The following is a 15,567-nucleotide window of genomic DNA, read 5'->3' as shown; positions in this document are numbered from 1 at the left end:
CACGCTGTGAGGCAGGCAACTGCAATTATATTACACTAGCTGACTGATGTTTCACAGTCAAAAAAGTTTTTTTTAAAATATTTACTATACTGTTATAACAAATATGATTGGTGGCACTAGTTGGCAAGTGGGCCTGGCACAAACGCTGGCAGGCAGGAAACTGCAATTCAATTGCACTAGCAGACTGATGATTCAAAGTCAAAAAAGTTTTTTTTTTTTAAATATTTACAATACTGTTATAACAAATATGATTGGTGGCACTAGTTGGCAAGTGGGCCTGGCACACACACTGTCAGGCAGGCAACTGCAATTCAATTGCACTAGCAGACTGATGATTCACAGTCAAAAAAGTTTTTATTTTAAATATTTACAAAACTGTTATAACAAATATGATTGGTGGCACTAGTTGGCAAGTGGGCCTGGCACACACGCTGGCAGGCAGGCAACTTTAATTAGATGACACTAGCAGACTGATGTTTCACAGTCAAAAAAGTTTTTATTTTAAATATTTACAATACTGTTATAACAAATATGATTGGTGGCACTAGTTGGCAAGTGGGCCTGGCACACATGCTGGGAGGAAGGCAAGTGCAATTAGATTACACAAGCTGACTGATGTTTCACAGTCAAAAAAGTTTTTTTTTAAAATATTTACACTACTGTTATAACAAATATGATTGGTGGCACTAGTTGGCAAGTGGGCCTGGCACACACACGCTGGGAGGCAGACAACTGCAATTAGATTATGTTACAGAAGCATTAGTTATTTTGTTGTGAAGAGCTTATTTCCCAGCAGCAATGCCTGAACCAGCCAAGCCAGCGCCTAAGAAGGGCTCCAAGAAAAACCATAACAAGTATCATTTCATAAAGAGTTAACTTTGTTCAGCTTTTAGAAGCTATTTTCTAAATACAAGTTTGCTGGCATCAGCTCTAATTAAGTTTAGTGATAAACATTCCCATTGTCTAATCACCTCCGGAGTCAGACTGCTAATTGATAAGATGGACTGCATTGTTTTCTTGTGTGTAACTTGTTATCTGCTGAAGTACTGTAATCCTATTGTGGCCTGTCAAAGGGCGCTGTCTCTCTATCTAACTGTGATGGGGGATTTTATGCTTCCCCCCTGGGAGTGCCCTGTGTGCATGTAACCTCAATAAAAAGCAGGCTGGGCATCCCAGTCCTGAGTTCTTGGTTGACCCTCAATCGCAGCGTTGACTCGTTTTGTGGGCAGAAGGGTATCCTAGCTGTACTATAGCTAAGGGGGATTATTCTACATTTGCGAGACTCATATAGAATACTAGGGAAAGCAGCTTCTCCCCTCTTCAGCAATAGGAATCCAGGCTACTAAGCGGTCCATCTCTCAGCGAGACTAAGAGTAACCGTAACATTTGGCGGCAGCGGTGGGATATTCCTGGATTTCCTAGGAGAGGTACAGAACGGATGGAGAGCGCTTACGAAAAATTGAAGCGTACAACCCTAAAGGATTTACTTGAAAGCAGAGGGGGGTACACCAGCAACCGGCCGAGGAGAGAGCTGATCGCAGAATTGACCGAACTGGATCAGAGCTTCACAATGGCGGAAACACCGACCACGATTAGTGATGAAAAAAACAGGATTGTTCGGGAGAGGCTCTCACTGTACGGGCCGAACCAATCCATGGAATTTGTACAGCAGTTGATGGCGGAAGCGGACGAGGATATACGAAAGACTCGAGCCCACGAACTCAACCTAGCGAACGCACCCCGCAATGCTGAAGCCCCGCAGGTAATCATCCATGTCGAAAAAGCTGGGAGGCCCAAGATACCCTATGCGGCATTTCGACCCTTCCTAGAGAGCGAGACAGGGATTGATGAATATTTGGCGGACTTCGAAAGGCAATGTGCCCTGCACCAGATTCCCAACAGAGAGTGGCCCACGATATTGTCTGGGAAACTATCCGGGCGAGCCCTGGAAGCCTTTCGTACTCTGGGTGCTGAGGAAGTGACACAGTATGAGCTAGTTAAGGAGACACTGTTGCGATGGTACACGGTAACTCCGGACACGTATCGCCGACAATTTCGGGGCACGAAAAAGAAGCCTAACGATACCCATATGGAATGGGCGCACCGAATGCGGAGAGCGGCAAATCACTGGATGAGCGGAAGTAAAGCGGTGACTGGTGAGGAAATTTTACAATTGTTTCTCTTAGAACATTTTTATAATGGCATGGAACAGCAAGGGAAGGAATGGCTGCGAGACAGGCGACCTTCTACTTTAGAAGAAGCAGCCAAATTGGCCGATGAACATTATGACTCCCGTCTTCACGAACCCACGAACTACCGAGCTCCAGCACGGGTCGAACCCAGAGAGGTTTACCGTGCACCCCCTTGTGCTGAATTCGGAGCCCCGGTGCCTGCAGGGCCCGCCCAACACTCAGGACCACCCAATAACAGCTCTGAGCGCCCCAGACCGACTTGCCACCGATGCAAGCAACCAGGGCATTTCATGGCTAGCTGCCCCCTTAATACGCACCAGACACCCAGGAATTACAATTACCCCTCTGGGTCATATCGTCCGGCCCGGGCCCTCTGTGTTAACCAAGAGGCCCCTATGGAGGAATATTTGGGGCCGCTTCACGAGGCGGACCCTGTATATGCTGCCTCAGATAAAAGTGCATCTTGATTGGGGAGCAGGAAAGGGGGCTGTGAACGTGGGCATAATGGATAATTTACCTGCCGAAGTACTACTGGGCAACGATTTGGGCCCCATGACTTCTGCCTGTGCTCCAGTATGCAACAACGAGGCGGACCCAGTGACTACACGGGCCCAAGCCCGGACGGAGCGAGAACTCTCACCAGTGCGGGAGACACAGGTAAGACCTACCCCGACCTTGCCTGACATGTTAGGCCCCATACCCTGGGACACCCCAGATGCTTTCGAGACAGAGTCTAAGACTGACCCGACCTTACAAAAGTACCGGGAACGAGCAGAGACCGGAGGGGGCGGGGCAGATAACGAAACATTCTTATGGGAAAAAGGGAAACTATACCGCTGGACAGAGAAAAGGGGACAGCGTAGGCGACAGCTGGTAGTGCCCCACAAATACCGTCAAGAAATCCTCAAGATAGGCCATGACATCCCCTTAGCAGGCCACCTAGCCGTAACCCATACCCTACACCGCATTACTCACACGTTCTTTAGGCCAGGGGTACACGCTGACGTTAGAACTTACTGTAACACCTGCGATGTGTGCCAACGAGTAGGAAGGCGAGGCGATCACCCTAAAGCCCATTTAGTAAATATGCCCATTGTAGAGGAACCCTTCAGCCGGGTTGCTATTGACCTAGTGGGACCACTGGCTACCCCTAGTCCCTCCGGTAAGCGCTACATTCTTACCGTAGTGGACTACGCTACCAGGTACCCAGAGGCTGTCGCCCTATCCAACATACAAGTGGATACGGTAGCGAATGCACTAGTACAGGTGTTCTCCCGGGTAGGATTTCCAAAAGAAATCCTATCCGACCGAGGCACCCAATTTACGGCTGAATTGACCCAACAACTCTGGCAGGTTTGCAAAATTAAGTCCCTCCTGAGCTCCCCATACCACCCCCAGACGAACGGGCTGTGTGAGAGGTTCAATGGGACCCTCAAGCAAATGCTCAAGACGTTCACTCAGGAATACCGAGACTGGGAACGCTTCCTGCCGCACCTCCTATTTGCTTATCGGGAGGTGCCCCAGGAAACGACAGGGTTCTCTCCCTTCGAGTTGCTCTACGGAAGAAAGGTACGGAGACCCCTAAACCTGATCCGGGAGCACTGGGAGGGAGAGATGGAGACTGACGGTGTCCCCATTGTGCCATACGTGCTGGAACTCAGGGACCGAATGGAGCAATTAGCCAAATCCATGCGGGCTAATCTCCAGTCGGCCCAGAGAAGACAGAGGGTATGGTACGATCGGGGGGCCCAAAAGAGAATCTTCACCATAGGACAAAAGGTGTTAGTACTTAAGCCGGTGAAGACAGACAAATTGCAGGCGTCCTGGCAGGGCCCCTACCAGATCGTAGAGAAAAGGGGAGACACCACTTATGTGATAGCTAGCTGCCACGACAACAATCTTATAAAGACATTCCATGTAAACATGCTCAAGGAATATTTTGAGCGACCAGAGAACGTGACGGCCGTATGTTGTTCCCCTCAGGAAGACCCCGACAGTCTACCCATTCCAGACCTATTAGAAAAGAGTCTCCCCACAGGTATAGTGGCTCAGGTTCAGATAGGAGATCGACTTAGCCCCACTGAAAGGGAGCAGCTCAACCAACTCCTACAGTCCAAACACCTCACCTTCTCCCCGAAGCCAGGGTACACTACTTTAACCACCCACCAGGTAGATACTCCGGGACAAGCTCCCTTGCGCCAGGCTCCGTACCGAATCCCCGAAGCAGTTAGGACAGGAATGAAGAAGGAGATCGATGAGATGCTCCAACTCAGGGTAATTGAGCCCTCCGATAGTCCCTGGGCCTCCCCAGTTGTCTTGGTGCCCAAGAAAGATGGGACCACCCGGTTCTGCGTAGACTATCGGAGGCTCAATGAAAAGACCGTGACGGATGCTTACCCTATGCCCAGGGTAGATGAGCTACTCGATCGTATAGCCAGGGGAAATTACCTGACCACTATTGACCTCTGCAAAGGTTACTGGCAGATTCCCCTGGCCCCGGAGGCTATCCCCAAGTCGGCATTCGTCACCCCATTCGGCTTATATCAGTTTAGGGTAATGCCGTTTGTGATGAAGAATGCCCCAGCTACATTCCAGCGCTTGGTGGATAGGCTCCTGGATGGCTTCCAGAGTTTTGCTTGCGCCTACCTGGACAACATAGCGATCCTCAGTGAGTCCTGGGAGGACCACTTAGCTCACGTGGGAATGGTTCTGGATCAGATCCGGGCTGCTGGCCTGACTCTGAAGCCAGAAAAATGCCACTTTGGGATGGCCGAGGTACAGTACCTGGGTCACCGGGTGGGGTGTGGAAAGCAGCGACCAGAGCCGGCCAAGATAGAAGCTGTCGCCAATTGGCCCACCCCCATCACTAAGACTCAGGTCCTAGCCTTCCTGGGCACGGCAGGGTACTATAGACGGTTCGTACCAGACTACAGCACACTTGCCAAACCCCTGACTGACTTGACCAAGAAGAACTTACCTCGACAGGTCCTGTGGTCTCCCCACTGTGAAACGGCTTTCCAGGCTCTCAAAAATGCTCTAATTAATGCTCCTGTCTTGGCGGCCCCAGCCCTTAACAAACATTTTATCGTCCATACAGATGCTTCCATGTTCGGGCTGGGAGCCGTCCTCAGCCAAGTAGGCGAAGATGGAGGGGAGCATCCAGTTGCCTACATCAGCCGGAAGCTCCTGCCCCGCGAAGTCAGCTATGCAGCGGTCGAAAAGGAGTGTTTGGCTTTGGTGTGGGCATTAAAGAAATTGACTCCCTATTTATATGGGCAGGAGTTCACTCTGGTCACCGACCATAACCCGTTGGTGTGGCTGAACCGGGTCTCTGGAGATAACGGCAGGCTATTACGTTGGAGTTTATCGTTGCAACCCTTCAATTTCACCATTACTTACAGACCTGGGAAACAGAATGGCAACGCCGACGGGTTGTCCAGACAAACCGACCTCAGCCCCGCATAACCAGTGGTCTGGACAGCCTTAGTCTGCCCCAAAAAGGGGTCAGACCGTGTCTGCCAGAGTGTTCCACAGAAAGGGAGCACTGTTACAGAAGCATTAGTTATTTTGTTGTGAAGAGCTTATTTCCCAGCAGCAATGCCTGAACCAGCCAAGCCAGCGCCTAAGAAGGGCTCCAAGAAAAACCGTAACAAGTATCATTTCATAAAGAGTTAACTTTGTTCAGCTTTTAGAAGCTATTTTCTAAATACAAGTTTGCTGGCATCAGCTCTAATTAAGTTTAGTGATAAACATTCCCATTGTCTAATCACCTCCGGAGTCAGACTGCTAATTGATAAGATGGACTGTATTGTTTTCTTGTGTGTAACTTGTGTGTGTAACTAGTTGGCAAGTGGGCCTGGCACACATGCTGGCAGGCAGGCAACTGCAATTCAATTGCACTAGCAGACTGATGATTCACAGTCAAAAAAGTTTTTATTTTAAATATTTACAAAACTGTTATAACAAATATGATTGGTGGCACTAGTTGGCAAGTGTGCCTGGCACACACGCTGGCAGGCAGGCAACTTCAATTAGATGACACTAGCAGACTGACGTTTCACAGTCAAAAAAGTTTTTTTTAAAATATTTACACTACTGTTATAACAAATATGATTGGTGGCACTAGTGGCAAGTGGGCCTGGCACACACGCTGGGAGGAAGGCAACTGCAATTAGATTACACTAGCTGACTGATGTTTCACAGTCAAAAAAGTTGTTTTTTTTTTAAATATTTACAATACTGTTATAACAAATATGATTGGTGGCACTAGTTGGCAAGTGGGCCTGGCACACACGCTGGCAGGCAGGCAACTGCAATTCAATTGCACTAGCAGACTGATGATTCACAGTCAAAAAAGTTTTTATTTTAAATATTTACACTACTGTTATAACAAATATGATTGGTGGCACTAGTTGGCAAGTGGGCCTGGCACACACGCTGGCAGGCAGGAAACTCCAATTCAATTGCACAAGCAGACTGATGATTCACAGTCAAAAAAGTTTTTATTTTAAATATTTACACTACTGTTATAACAAATATGATTGGTGGCACTAGTTGGCAAGTGGGCCTGGCACACACGCTGGCAGGCAGGAAACTGCAATTCAATTGCACTAGCAGACTGATGATTCACAGTCAAAAAGTTTTTATTTTAAATATTTACACTACTGTTATAACAAATATGATTCGTGGCACTAGTTGGAAAGTGGGCCTGGCACACACGCTGGCAGACAGGCAACTGCAATTAAATAACACTAGCAGACTGATGTAAAAGTTTTTTTTTAAAAAAAGTTACACTAATGTTACAACAGATAGGAGTGGTGGCACTGAGGATGGAAGTAGGCACAGTATATGCTGGCAGCCTGACACACAGGCTGGCACTAGTGGCAGGCTGGCCTGGCAACTAAAATTAAATAACACTAGAAGACTGATGTAAAAGTTTTTTTTTTACAAAATTTAAACTAATGTTACACCAGATAGGAGTGGTGGCACTGAGGATGGAAGTAGGCACAGTATATGCTGGCAGCCTGACACAAAGGCTGGCACTAGTGGCAGCAAGGCTGGCCTGGCAATTAAATTAAATAACACTAGAAGAGGTCTGATGTAAAAAAACATTTAAAAAAAATTTACACTAATGTTACACCAGTTATAAGTGGTGGAACACAGAGCTATTAATCACAGTATATGATGTGGGCCTGACACACAGGCCTGATGGAAAATGAAATTAGATTACACTAGCAAACTGATGTAAAAGTTTTTTGTTTTTTTTAAATTTACACTAATGTTAACCAGATATCAGTGGTGGCACAGAAGAATTAATCACAGTATATGATGTGGGCCTGACACACAGGCCTGATAGAAAATGAAATTAGATTACACTAGCAAAATGATGTAAAAGTGTTTTTTTTTTAAATTTACACTAATGTTAAGCTGATATCAGTGGTGGCACAGAGCAATTAATCACAGTATATGCTGTGAGCCTGACACACAGGCCTGATAGAAAATGAAATTAGATTACACTAGCAAAATGATTTAAAAGTTGTTTTTTTAAATTTACACTAATGTTACACCAGATATCAGTGGTGGCACAGAGCAATTAATCACAGTATATGATGTGGGCCTGACACACAGGCCTGATAGAAAATGGAATTAGATTACACTAGCAAAATGATGAAAAAGTTTTTTTTTAAGTTGCACAGAGCAATTAATCACAGTATATGCTGTGAGCCTGACACACAGGCCTGATAGAAAATGAAATTAGATTACACTAGCAAAATTATGTAAAAGTTTTTTTTAAATTTTACACTAATGTTACACCAGATATCAGTGGTGGCACAGAGCAATTAATCACAGTATATGATGTTGGCCTGACACACAGGCCTGATAGAAAATGAAATTAGATTACACTAGCAAAATGATGTAAAAGTTTTTTTTAAATTTTACACTAATGTTACACCAGATATCAGTGGTGGCACAGAGCAATTAATCACAGTATATGATGTTGGCCTGACACACAGGCCTGATAGAAAATGAAATTAGATTACACTAGCAAAATGATTTAAAAGTTTTTTTTAAAAATTTACACTAATGTTAAGCAGATATCAGTGGTGGCACTAATCACAATATATGCTGTGAGCCTCACACACAGGCTGACAGCCAGGCAAATGCAAATAAAATTACAAATAAAAAAAAAAACTGAAGTTCTAGCCCTAAAAAGGGCATTTTGGGCTGAAGTTCTAGCCCTAAAAAGAGCTTTTTGGGGTGCTGTCCTTACAGCAGAGATTAGATGAGTCCTTCAGGACTGTAGTGGACACTAAATACACTAGCCTAGCTTTCTATTTCCCTATAATAGCAGCAGCAGCAGCAGCACTAAACCTCCTCTCACTAACAATGCAAGATCGTAATGAATCTAAAATGGCTGCTGCCCAGGAGCTGGGAGGGTCTGTGAGGGAGTGTGTCTGCAGGCTGTGAGATACAGGGTCAAAGTTTCCTCAATGATGACGAATAGGGGGCGGATAGAACATCTCATATGTTCGCCCGCCGCGGCGAACGCGAACAACCTAAGATCGCCGGGAACTGTTCTCCGGTGAACAGTTTGCGACATCACTAGTAGCAGTGTGTGAGGGTATAACAGGACAGGGAGCAGTGTGTGAGGGTATAACAGGACAGGGAGCAGTGTGTGAGGGTATAACAGGACAGGGAAAAGTGTGTGAGGATATAACAGGACAGAGAGAAGTGTGTGAGGGTATAACAGGACAGAGAGCAGTGTGTGAGGGTATAACAGAACAGGGAGCAGTGTGTGAGGGTATAACAGGACATGGAGCAGTGTGTGAGGCTATAACAGGACAGGGAGCAGTGTGTGAGGGTATAACAGGACAGGGAGCAGTGTGTGCGGGTATAACAGGACAGGGAGCAGTGTTTGAGGGTATAACAGGACAGGGAGCAGTGTGTGAGGGTATAACAGGACAGGAAGCAGTGTGTGAGGGTATAACAGGACAGGGAGCAGTGTGTGAGGGTATACCAGGACAGGGAGTAGTGTGTGAGGATATAACAGGACAGAGAGCAGTGTGTGAGGTTATAACAGGACAGGGAGCAGTGTGTGAGGGTATAACAGGACAGGGAGCAGTGTGTGAGGATATAACAGGACAGGGAGCAGTGTGTGAGGATATAACAGGACAGAGAGCAGTGTGTGAGGGTATAACAGGACAGGGAGCAGTGTGTGAGGGCATAACAGGACAGGGAGCAGTGTGTGAGGATATAACAGGACAGGGAGCAGTGTGTGGGGGTATAACAGGACATGGAGCAGTGTGTGAGGGTATAACAGGACAGGGAGAAGTGTGTGAGGGTATAACAGGACAGGTTACAGTGTGTGAGGATATAACAGGACAGAGAGAAGTGTGTGAGGGTATAACAGGACAGAGAGCAGTGTGTGAGGGTATAACAGGACAGGGAGCAGTGTGTGAGGGTATAACAGGACATGGAGCAGTGTGTGAAGCTATAACAGGACAGGGAGCAGTGTGTGAGGGTTTAACAGGACAGGGAGCAGTGTGTGCGTGTATAACAGGATAGAGAGTAGTGTTTGATGGTATAACAGGACAGGGAGCAGTGTGTGAGGGTATAACAGGACAGGGAGCAGTGTGTGAGGGTACAACAGGACAGGGAGCAGTGTGTGAGGGTACAACAGGACAGGGAGCAGTGTGTGAGGGTACAACAGGACAGGGAGCAGTGTGTGAGGGTACAACAGGACAGGGAGCAGTGTGTGAGGATACAACAGGACAGGGAGCAGTGTGTGAGGGTACAACAGGACAGGGAGCAGTGTGTGAGGGTATAAAAGGACAGGGAGTAGTGTGTGAGGATATAACAGGACAGAGAACAGTGTGTGAGGTTATAACAGGACAGGGAGCAGTGTGTGAGGGTATAACAGGACAGGGAGCAGTGCGTGAGGGTATAACAGGACAGAGAGCAGTGCGTGAGGGTATAACAGGGCAGGGAGCAGTATGTAAGGGTATAACAGGACAGGGAGCAATGTGTGAGGATATAACAGGACAGGGAGCAGTGTGTGGGGGTATAACAGGACAGGGAGCAGTGTGTGAGGGTATAACAAGACAGAAAGCAGTGTGTGAGGGTATAACAAGACAGGGAGCAGTGTGTGAGGGTGCGACGAGACCAATCTCGCCACTGTGCATTGGAGGAGCCTGGTTGCCCGCCTGCTGCCTTTAGACTATGGCCCCCTGTTGAAACGCTTCATTTTTTTTTACCTGCAGGGAAACGAAGGCCGGGTCATTCGGTGCTTGCCCTATTTGAACAGTAATACCCCAGATAGCTATGCCATGGAGCCCATTCATATAACGAAAGACTCTGTGAAAGACTTTGGCTCCATGGCAATTGAACTGTATGTGTGTGACCTGAGCGCCATTCAGTAATAATGTGCGCTCAGATCTAGGCTATCTGGGGATTTGTTGAATGTACCTGTTGTATGCAATAGCTGCACAGTTATATATTTTTATGTATATTATTGTCTTTTGCTACCATGTGTTTAATGGAATTTTGCCTCTGTCCTTGGAGATAATTGTATTACTTCCCAATTATCTCCAGGATAGAAGACTCTGTGGAACTGGTTTTGGGCAGAAAAGATATGCTTCATTTGGTCACAAAGGGAACTGTAATTTTCTGCCTGTGATAATTACATCAACCATTGTGTAAGGTAATTGTATCAACCATTGTGTAAGGTAACTGCATCAACCATTGTGTAAGGTTACTGCATCAACCATTGTGTAAGGTAATTGTATCAACCATTGTGTAAGGTAACTGCATCAACCATTGTGTAAGGTAATTGTATCAACCATTGTGTAGGTAATTGCATCAGGCAGAGGGGATGATTTTGTGTGGGAGTGTCTAAGAGTATTGTATGTGTTTATTGGTTGTTTTACAAAACCCTGTGGGTGGTACTAATGTGTAAGAATGTGTATATAAGAACAATAAACCCACAGCTCTTGCTGATATCTGTTTGACCCTAACCATGGAGCTTTGACTCATGCTTGGGGGGAGGGAGAGGGGAAATTTAATGTATGCTGTGCCTCTGAAAGGGAAGATCTACTAAACGGCGGTTTAACCCTTATATGCTTGGGGGTGCCGTTACAGAGGGTATAACAGGAGGAAAAGCATGTGAGGGTATAGCAGGACAGGGAGCAGCATGTGAGGATATAGCAGGACAGGGAGCAGCGTGTGAGGATATAGCAGGACAGGGAGCAGCGTGTGAAGGCATAACAGGACAAGGAGCAGTGTGTGAGGATATAACAGGACAGGGTGCAGTGTGTGAGGGTATAACAGGACAGGGAGCAGTGTGTGAGGGTATAACAGGACAGGGAGCAGTGTGTGGGGGTTTAACAGGACAGGGAGCAGTGTGTGAGGGTATAACAGGACAGAGAGCAGTGTGTGAGAGTATAACAGGACAGGGAGCAGTGTGTGAGTGTATAACAGGACAGGGAGCAGTGTGTGAGGATATAACAGGATTAGGAGCAGTGTGTGAGGGTATAACAGGACAGGGAGCAGTGTGTGAGGGTATAACATTACAGGGAGCAGTGTGTGAGGGTATAACAGAACATGGAGCAGTGTGTGAGGGTATAACAGGACAGGGAGCAGTGTGTGAGGGTATAACAGGACAGGGAGCAGTGTGTGAGGGTATAACAGGACAGGGCGCAGTGTGTGAGTGTATAACAGGACAGAGAGCAGTGTGTGAGGGTTTAACAGGACAGAGAGCTGTGCGTGAGGGTATAAAAGGACAGGGAGCAGTGTGTGAAGGTATAACAGAACAGGGAGCAGTGTGTGAAGGTATAACAGGACAGGGAGCAGTGTGTGAGGGTATAACAGAACAGGGAGGAGTGTGTGAGTGTAAAACAGGACAGGGGGCAGTGTGTGAGGGTATAACAGAACAGGGAGCAGTGTGTGATTGTATAACAGGACAGGTAGCAGTGTGTGAGGGTAGAACAGGACAGGGAGCAGTATGTGAGGGTATAACAGGACAGGGAGCAGTGTGTGAGGGTATAACAGGACAGGGAACAGTGTGTGAGGATATAACAGGACAGAGAGAAGTGTGTGAGGGTATAACAGGACAGAGAGCAGTGTGTGAGGGTATAACAGGACAGGGAGCAGTGTGTGAGGGTATAACAGGACAGGGAGCAGTGTGTGAGGGTATAACAGGACATGGAGCAGTGTGTGAGGCTATAACAGGACAGGGAGCAGTGTGTGAGGGTATAACATTACAGGGAGCAGTGTGTGCGGGTATAACAGGACAGGGAGCAGTGTTTGAGGGTATAACAGGACAGGAAGCAGTGTGTGAGGGTATAACAGGACAGGGAGCAGTGTGTGAGGGTACAACAGGACAGGGAGCAGTGTGTGAGGGTACAACAGGACAGGGAGCAGTGTGTGAGGGTACAACAGGACAGGGAGCAGTGTGTGAGGGTATAACAGGACAGGGAGTAATGTGTGAGGATATAACAGGACAGAGAGAAGTGTGTGAGGATATAACAGGTCAGAGAGCAGTGTGTGAGGGTATAACAGGACAGGGAGCAGTGTGTGAGGGTATAACAGGACAGGGAGCAGTGTGTGAGGGTATAACAGGACAGGGAGCAGTGTGTGAGAGTTTAACAGGACAGGGAGCAGTGTGTGAGGTATAACAGGACAGAGAGCAGTGTGTGAGAGTTTAACAGGACAGGGAGCAGTGTGTGAGGTATAACAGGACAGAGAGCAGTGTGTAAGGGTGTAACAGGACAGAGAGCAGTGTGTGAGGATATAACAGGACAGGGAGCAGTGTGTGAGGGTATAACAGGACAGGGAGCAGTGTGTGAGGATATAACAGTACAGAGAGCAGTGTGTGAGAGTTTAACAGGACAGGGAGCAGTGTGTGAGGTATAACAGGACAGAGAGCAGTGTGTGAGGGTATAACAGGACAGGGAGCAGTATAAGAGGGTATAACAGGACAGGGAGCAGTGTGTGGGGGTATAAAAGGACAGGAAGCAGTGTGTGAGGGTATAACAGGACAGAGAGCAGTGTGTGAGGATATAACAGGACAGGGAACAGTGTGTGAGGATATAACAGGACAGGGAGCAGTGTGTGAGGATATAACAGGACAGGGAGCAGTGTGTGAGGGTATAACAGGACAGGGAACAGTGTGTGAGGATATAACAGGACAGGGAGAAGTGTGTGAGGATATAACAGTACAGAGAGCAGTGTGTGAGAGTTTAACAGGACAGGGAGCAGTGTGTGAGGTATAACAGGACAGAGAGCAGTGTGTGAGGGTATAACAGGACAGGGAGCAGTATAAGAGGGTATAACAGGACAGGGAGCAGTGTGTGAGGATATAACAGGACAGGAAGCAGTGTGTGGGGGTATAAAAGGACAGGAAGCAGTGTGTGAGGGTATAACAGGACAGGGAGCAGTGTGTGAGGGTATAACAGGACAGGGAGCAGTGTGTGAGGGTATAACAGGACAGGGAGCAGTGTGTGAGGGTATAACAGGACAGTGAGCAGTGTGTGAGGGTATAACAGGACAGAGAGCAGTGTGTGAGGATATAACAGGACAGGGAGCAGTGTGTGAGGATATAACAGGACAGGGAGAAGTGTGTGAGGGTATAACAGGACAGAGAGCAGTGTGTGAGGATATAACAGGACAGGGAGCAGTGTGTGAGGATATAACAGGACAGGGAACAGTGTGTGAGGATATAACAGGACAGGGAACAGTGTGTGAGGATATAACAGGACAGGGAACAGTGTGTGAGGATATAACAGGATAGGGAGCAGTGTGTGAGGATATAACAGGACAGGGAACAGTGTGTGAGGATATAACAGGACAGGGAGAAGTGTGTGAGGGTATAACAGGACAGGGAGCAGCGTGTGAGGTTATAACAGGACAGGGAGCAGTGTGTGAGGGTATAACAGGACAGGGAGCAGTGTGTGAGTGTATAACAAGACAGGGAGCAGTTATTGAATAAAGCTGTCACTTACCTTGCACATAAAGTACAATAGTGTTGTTATATTTAGATGATCCATTAAAGTAATGCACTTGTACATAATATATCCCAGCATGCTCTCTGGTCACACTGTTTAACACCAGACTTGCATTTTGAGTGACGTTATAGGTCAGGGGTCTGTTGAGGTCTTTATTATAATAAGTCAGGTTACAGTTTCTCTCTCTCACTAATCGATTACTATTTTGTCTCCATTCATAGCCATCACATAGCGGTTTATTCCTGGTCAGTGTCACCTCTAGGGGCAGCACAACATCAGCTCCTGTTGCAGCAAACAATAAGCTGTCGGTAGAGTAACCTGCAGAGAGAGACAGATCAGAAGGTACAATATGCAGGTAGCAGATCAGTAGATACAATATGCAAGTAAAAGACCAGTAAGTACAATATGCAGGTAACAGATCAGTAGGTACAATATGCAAGTAAAAGACCAGTAAGTACAATATGCAGGTAACAGATCAGTAGGTACAATATGCAGGTAACAGATCAGTAGGTACAATATACAGGTAGCAGATCAGTAGGTACAATATGCAGGTAACAGATCAGTAGGTACAATATACAGGTAACAGATCAGTAGGTACAATATGCAGGTAGCAGATCAGTAGGTACAATATACAGGTAACAGATCAGTAGGTACAATATGCAGGTAACAGATCAGTAGGTACAATATGCAGATAGCAGATCAGTAGGTACAATATGCAGGTAACAGATCAGTAGGTAAAATATGCAGGTAGCAGATCAGAAGGTACAATAGACAGGTAACAGATCAGTAGGTACAATATGCAGGTAACAGACCAGTAGGTACAATGTGCAGGTAACAGATCAGTAGATACAATATGCAAGTAACAGATGAGTAAGTACAATATGCAGGTAACAGAGCAGTAGGTACAATATGCAGGTAACAGATCAGTAGGTACAATATGCAGGTAGCAGATCAAAAGGTACAATATCCAGGTAGCAGATCAGTAGGTACAATATGCAGGTAACAGATCAGTAGGTATAATATGCAGGTAAAAGATCAATAGATACAATATGCAGGTTACAGATCAGTATATACAATATGCAGGTAACAGATCAGTATGTACAATATGCAGATAGCAGATCAGTAAGTACAATATGCATGTAACAGACCAGTAGGTACAATAGACAGGTAACAGGTCAGTATGTACAATATGCAGGTAGCAGATCAGTAGGTACAATATGCATGTAACAGATCAGTAGGTACAATATGCAGATAGCAGATCAGTAGGTATAATATACAGGTAGCAGATCAGTAGGTACAATATACAGGTAACAGATCAGTAGGTACAATATGCAGGTTACAGATCAGTAGGTACAATATGCAGGTAGCAGACC

General features: G+C 46.5%; 1 protein-coding gene across 4 annotated transcripts in view; it reads right to left on the bottom strand.

Annotated features, from left to right (window-relative positions):
• The window catches only part of LOC128652790 (uncharacterized), a 653,660-nt gene that overhangs the window by 563,640 nt on the left and 74,453 nt on the right, over positions 1-15,567 (bottom strand). For all 4 annotated transcript variants that reach the window (XM_053705722.1, XM_053705724.1, XM_053705723.1 and 1 more), the window contains exon 3: positions 14,192-14,512. In XM_053705722.1, coding sequence (XP_053561697.1) covers positions 14,192-14,512 — 321 coding nt within the window. The remainder of the gene's footprint in view (positions 1-14,191; positions 14,513-15,567) is intronic.

This window comes from Bombina bombina, chromosome 3 (genome assembly GCF_027579735.1).
Source record: "Bombina bombina isolate aBomBom1 chromosome 3, aBomBom1.pri, whole genome shotgun sequence".
NCBI lineage: Eukaryota > Metazoa > Chordata > Amphibia > Anura > Bombinatoridae > Bombina > Bombina bombina.
Note: the sequence above shows the minus strand (reverse complement) of the source record. Positions and strands in the feature narration are given on the sequence as shown.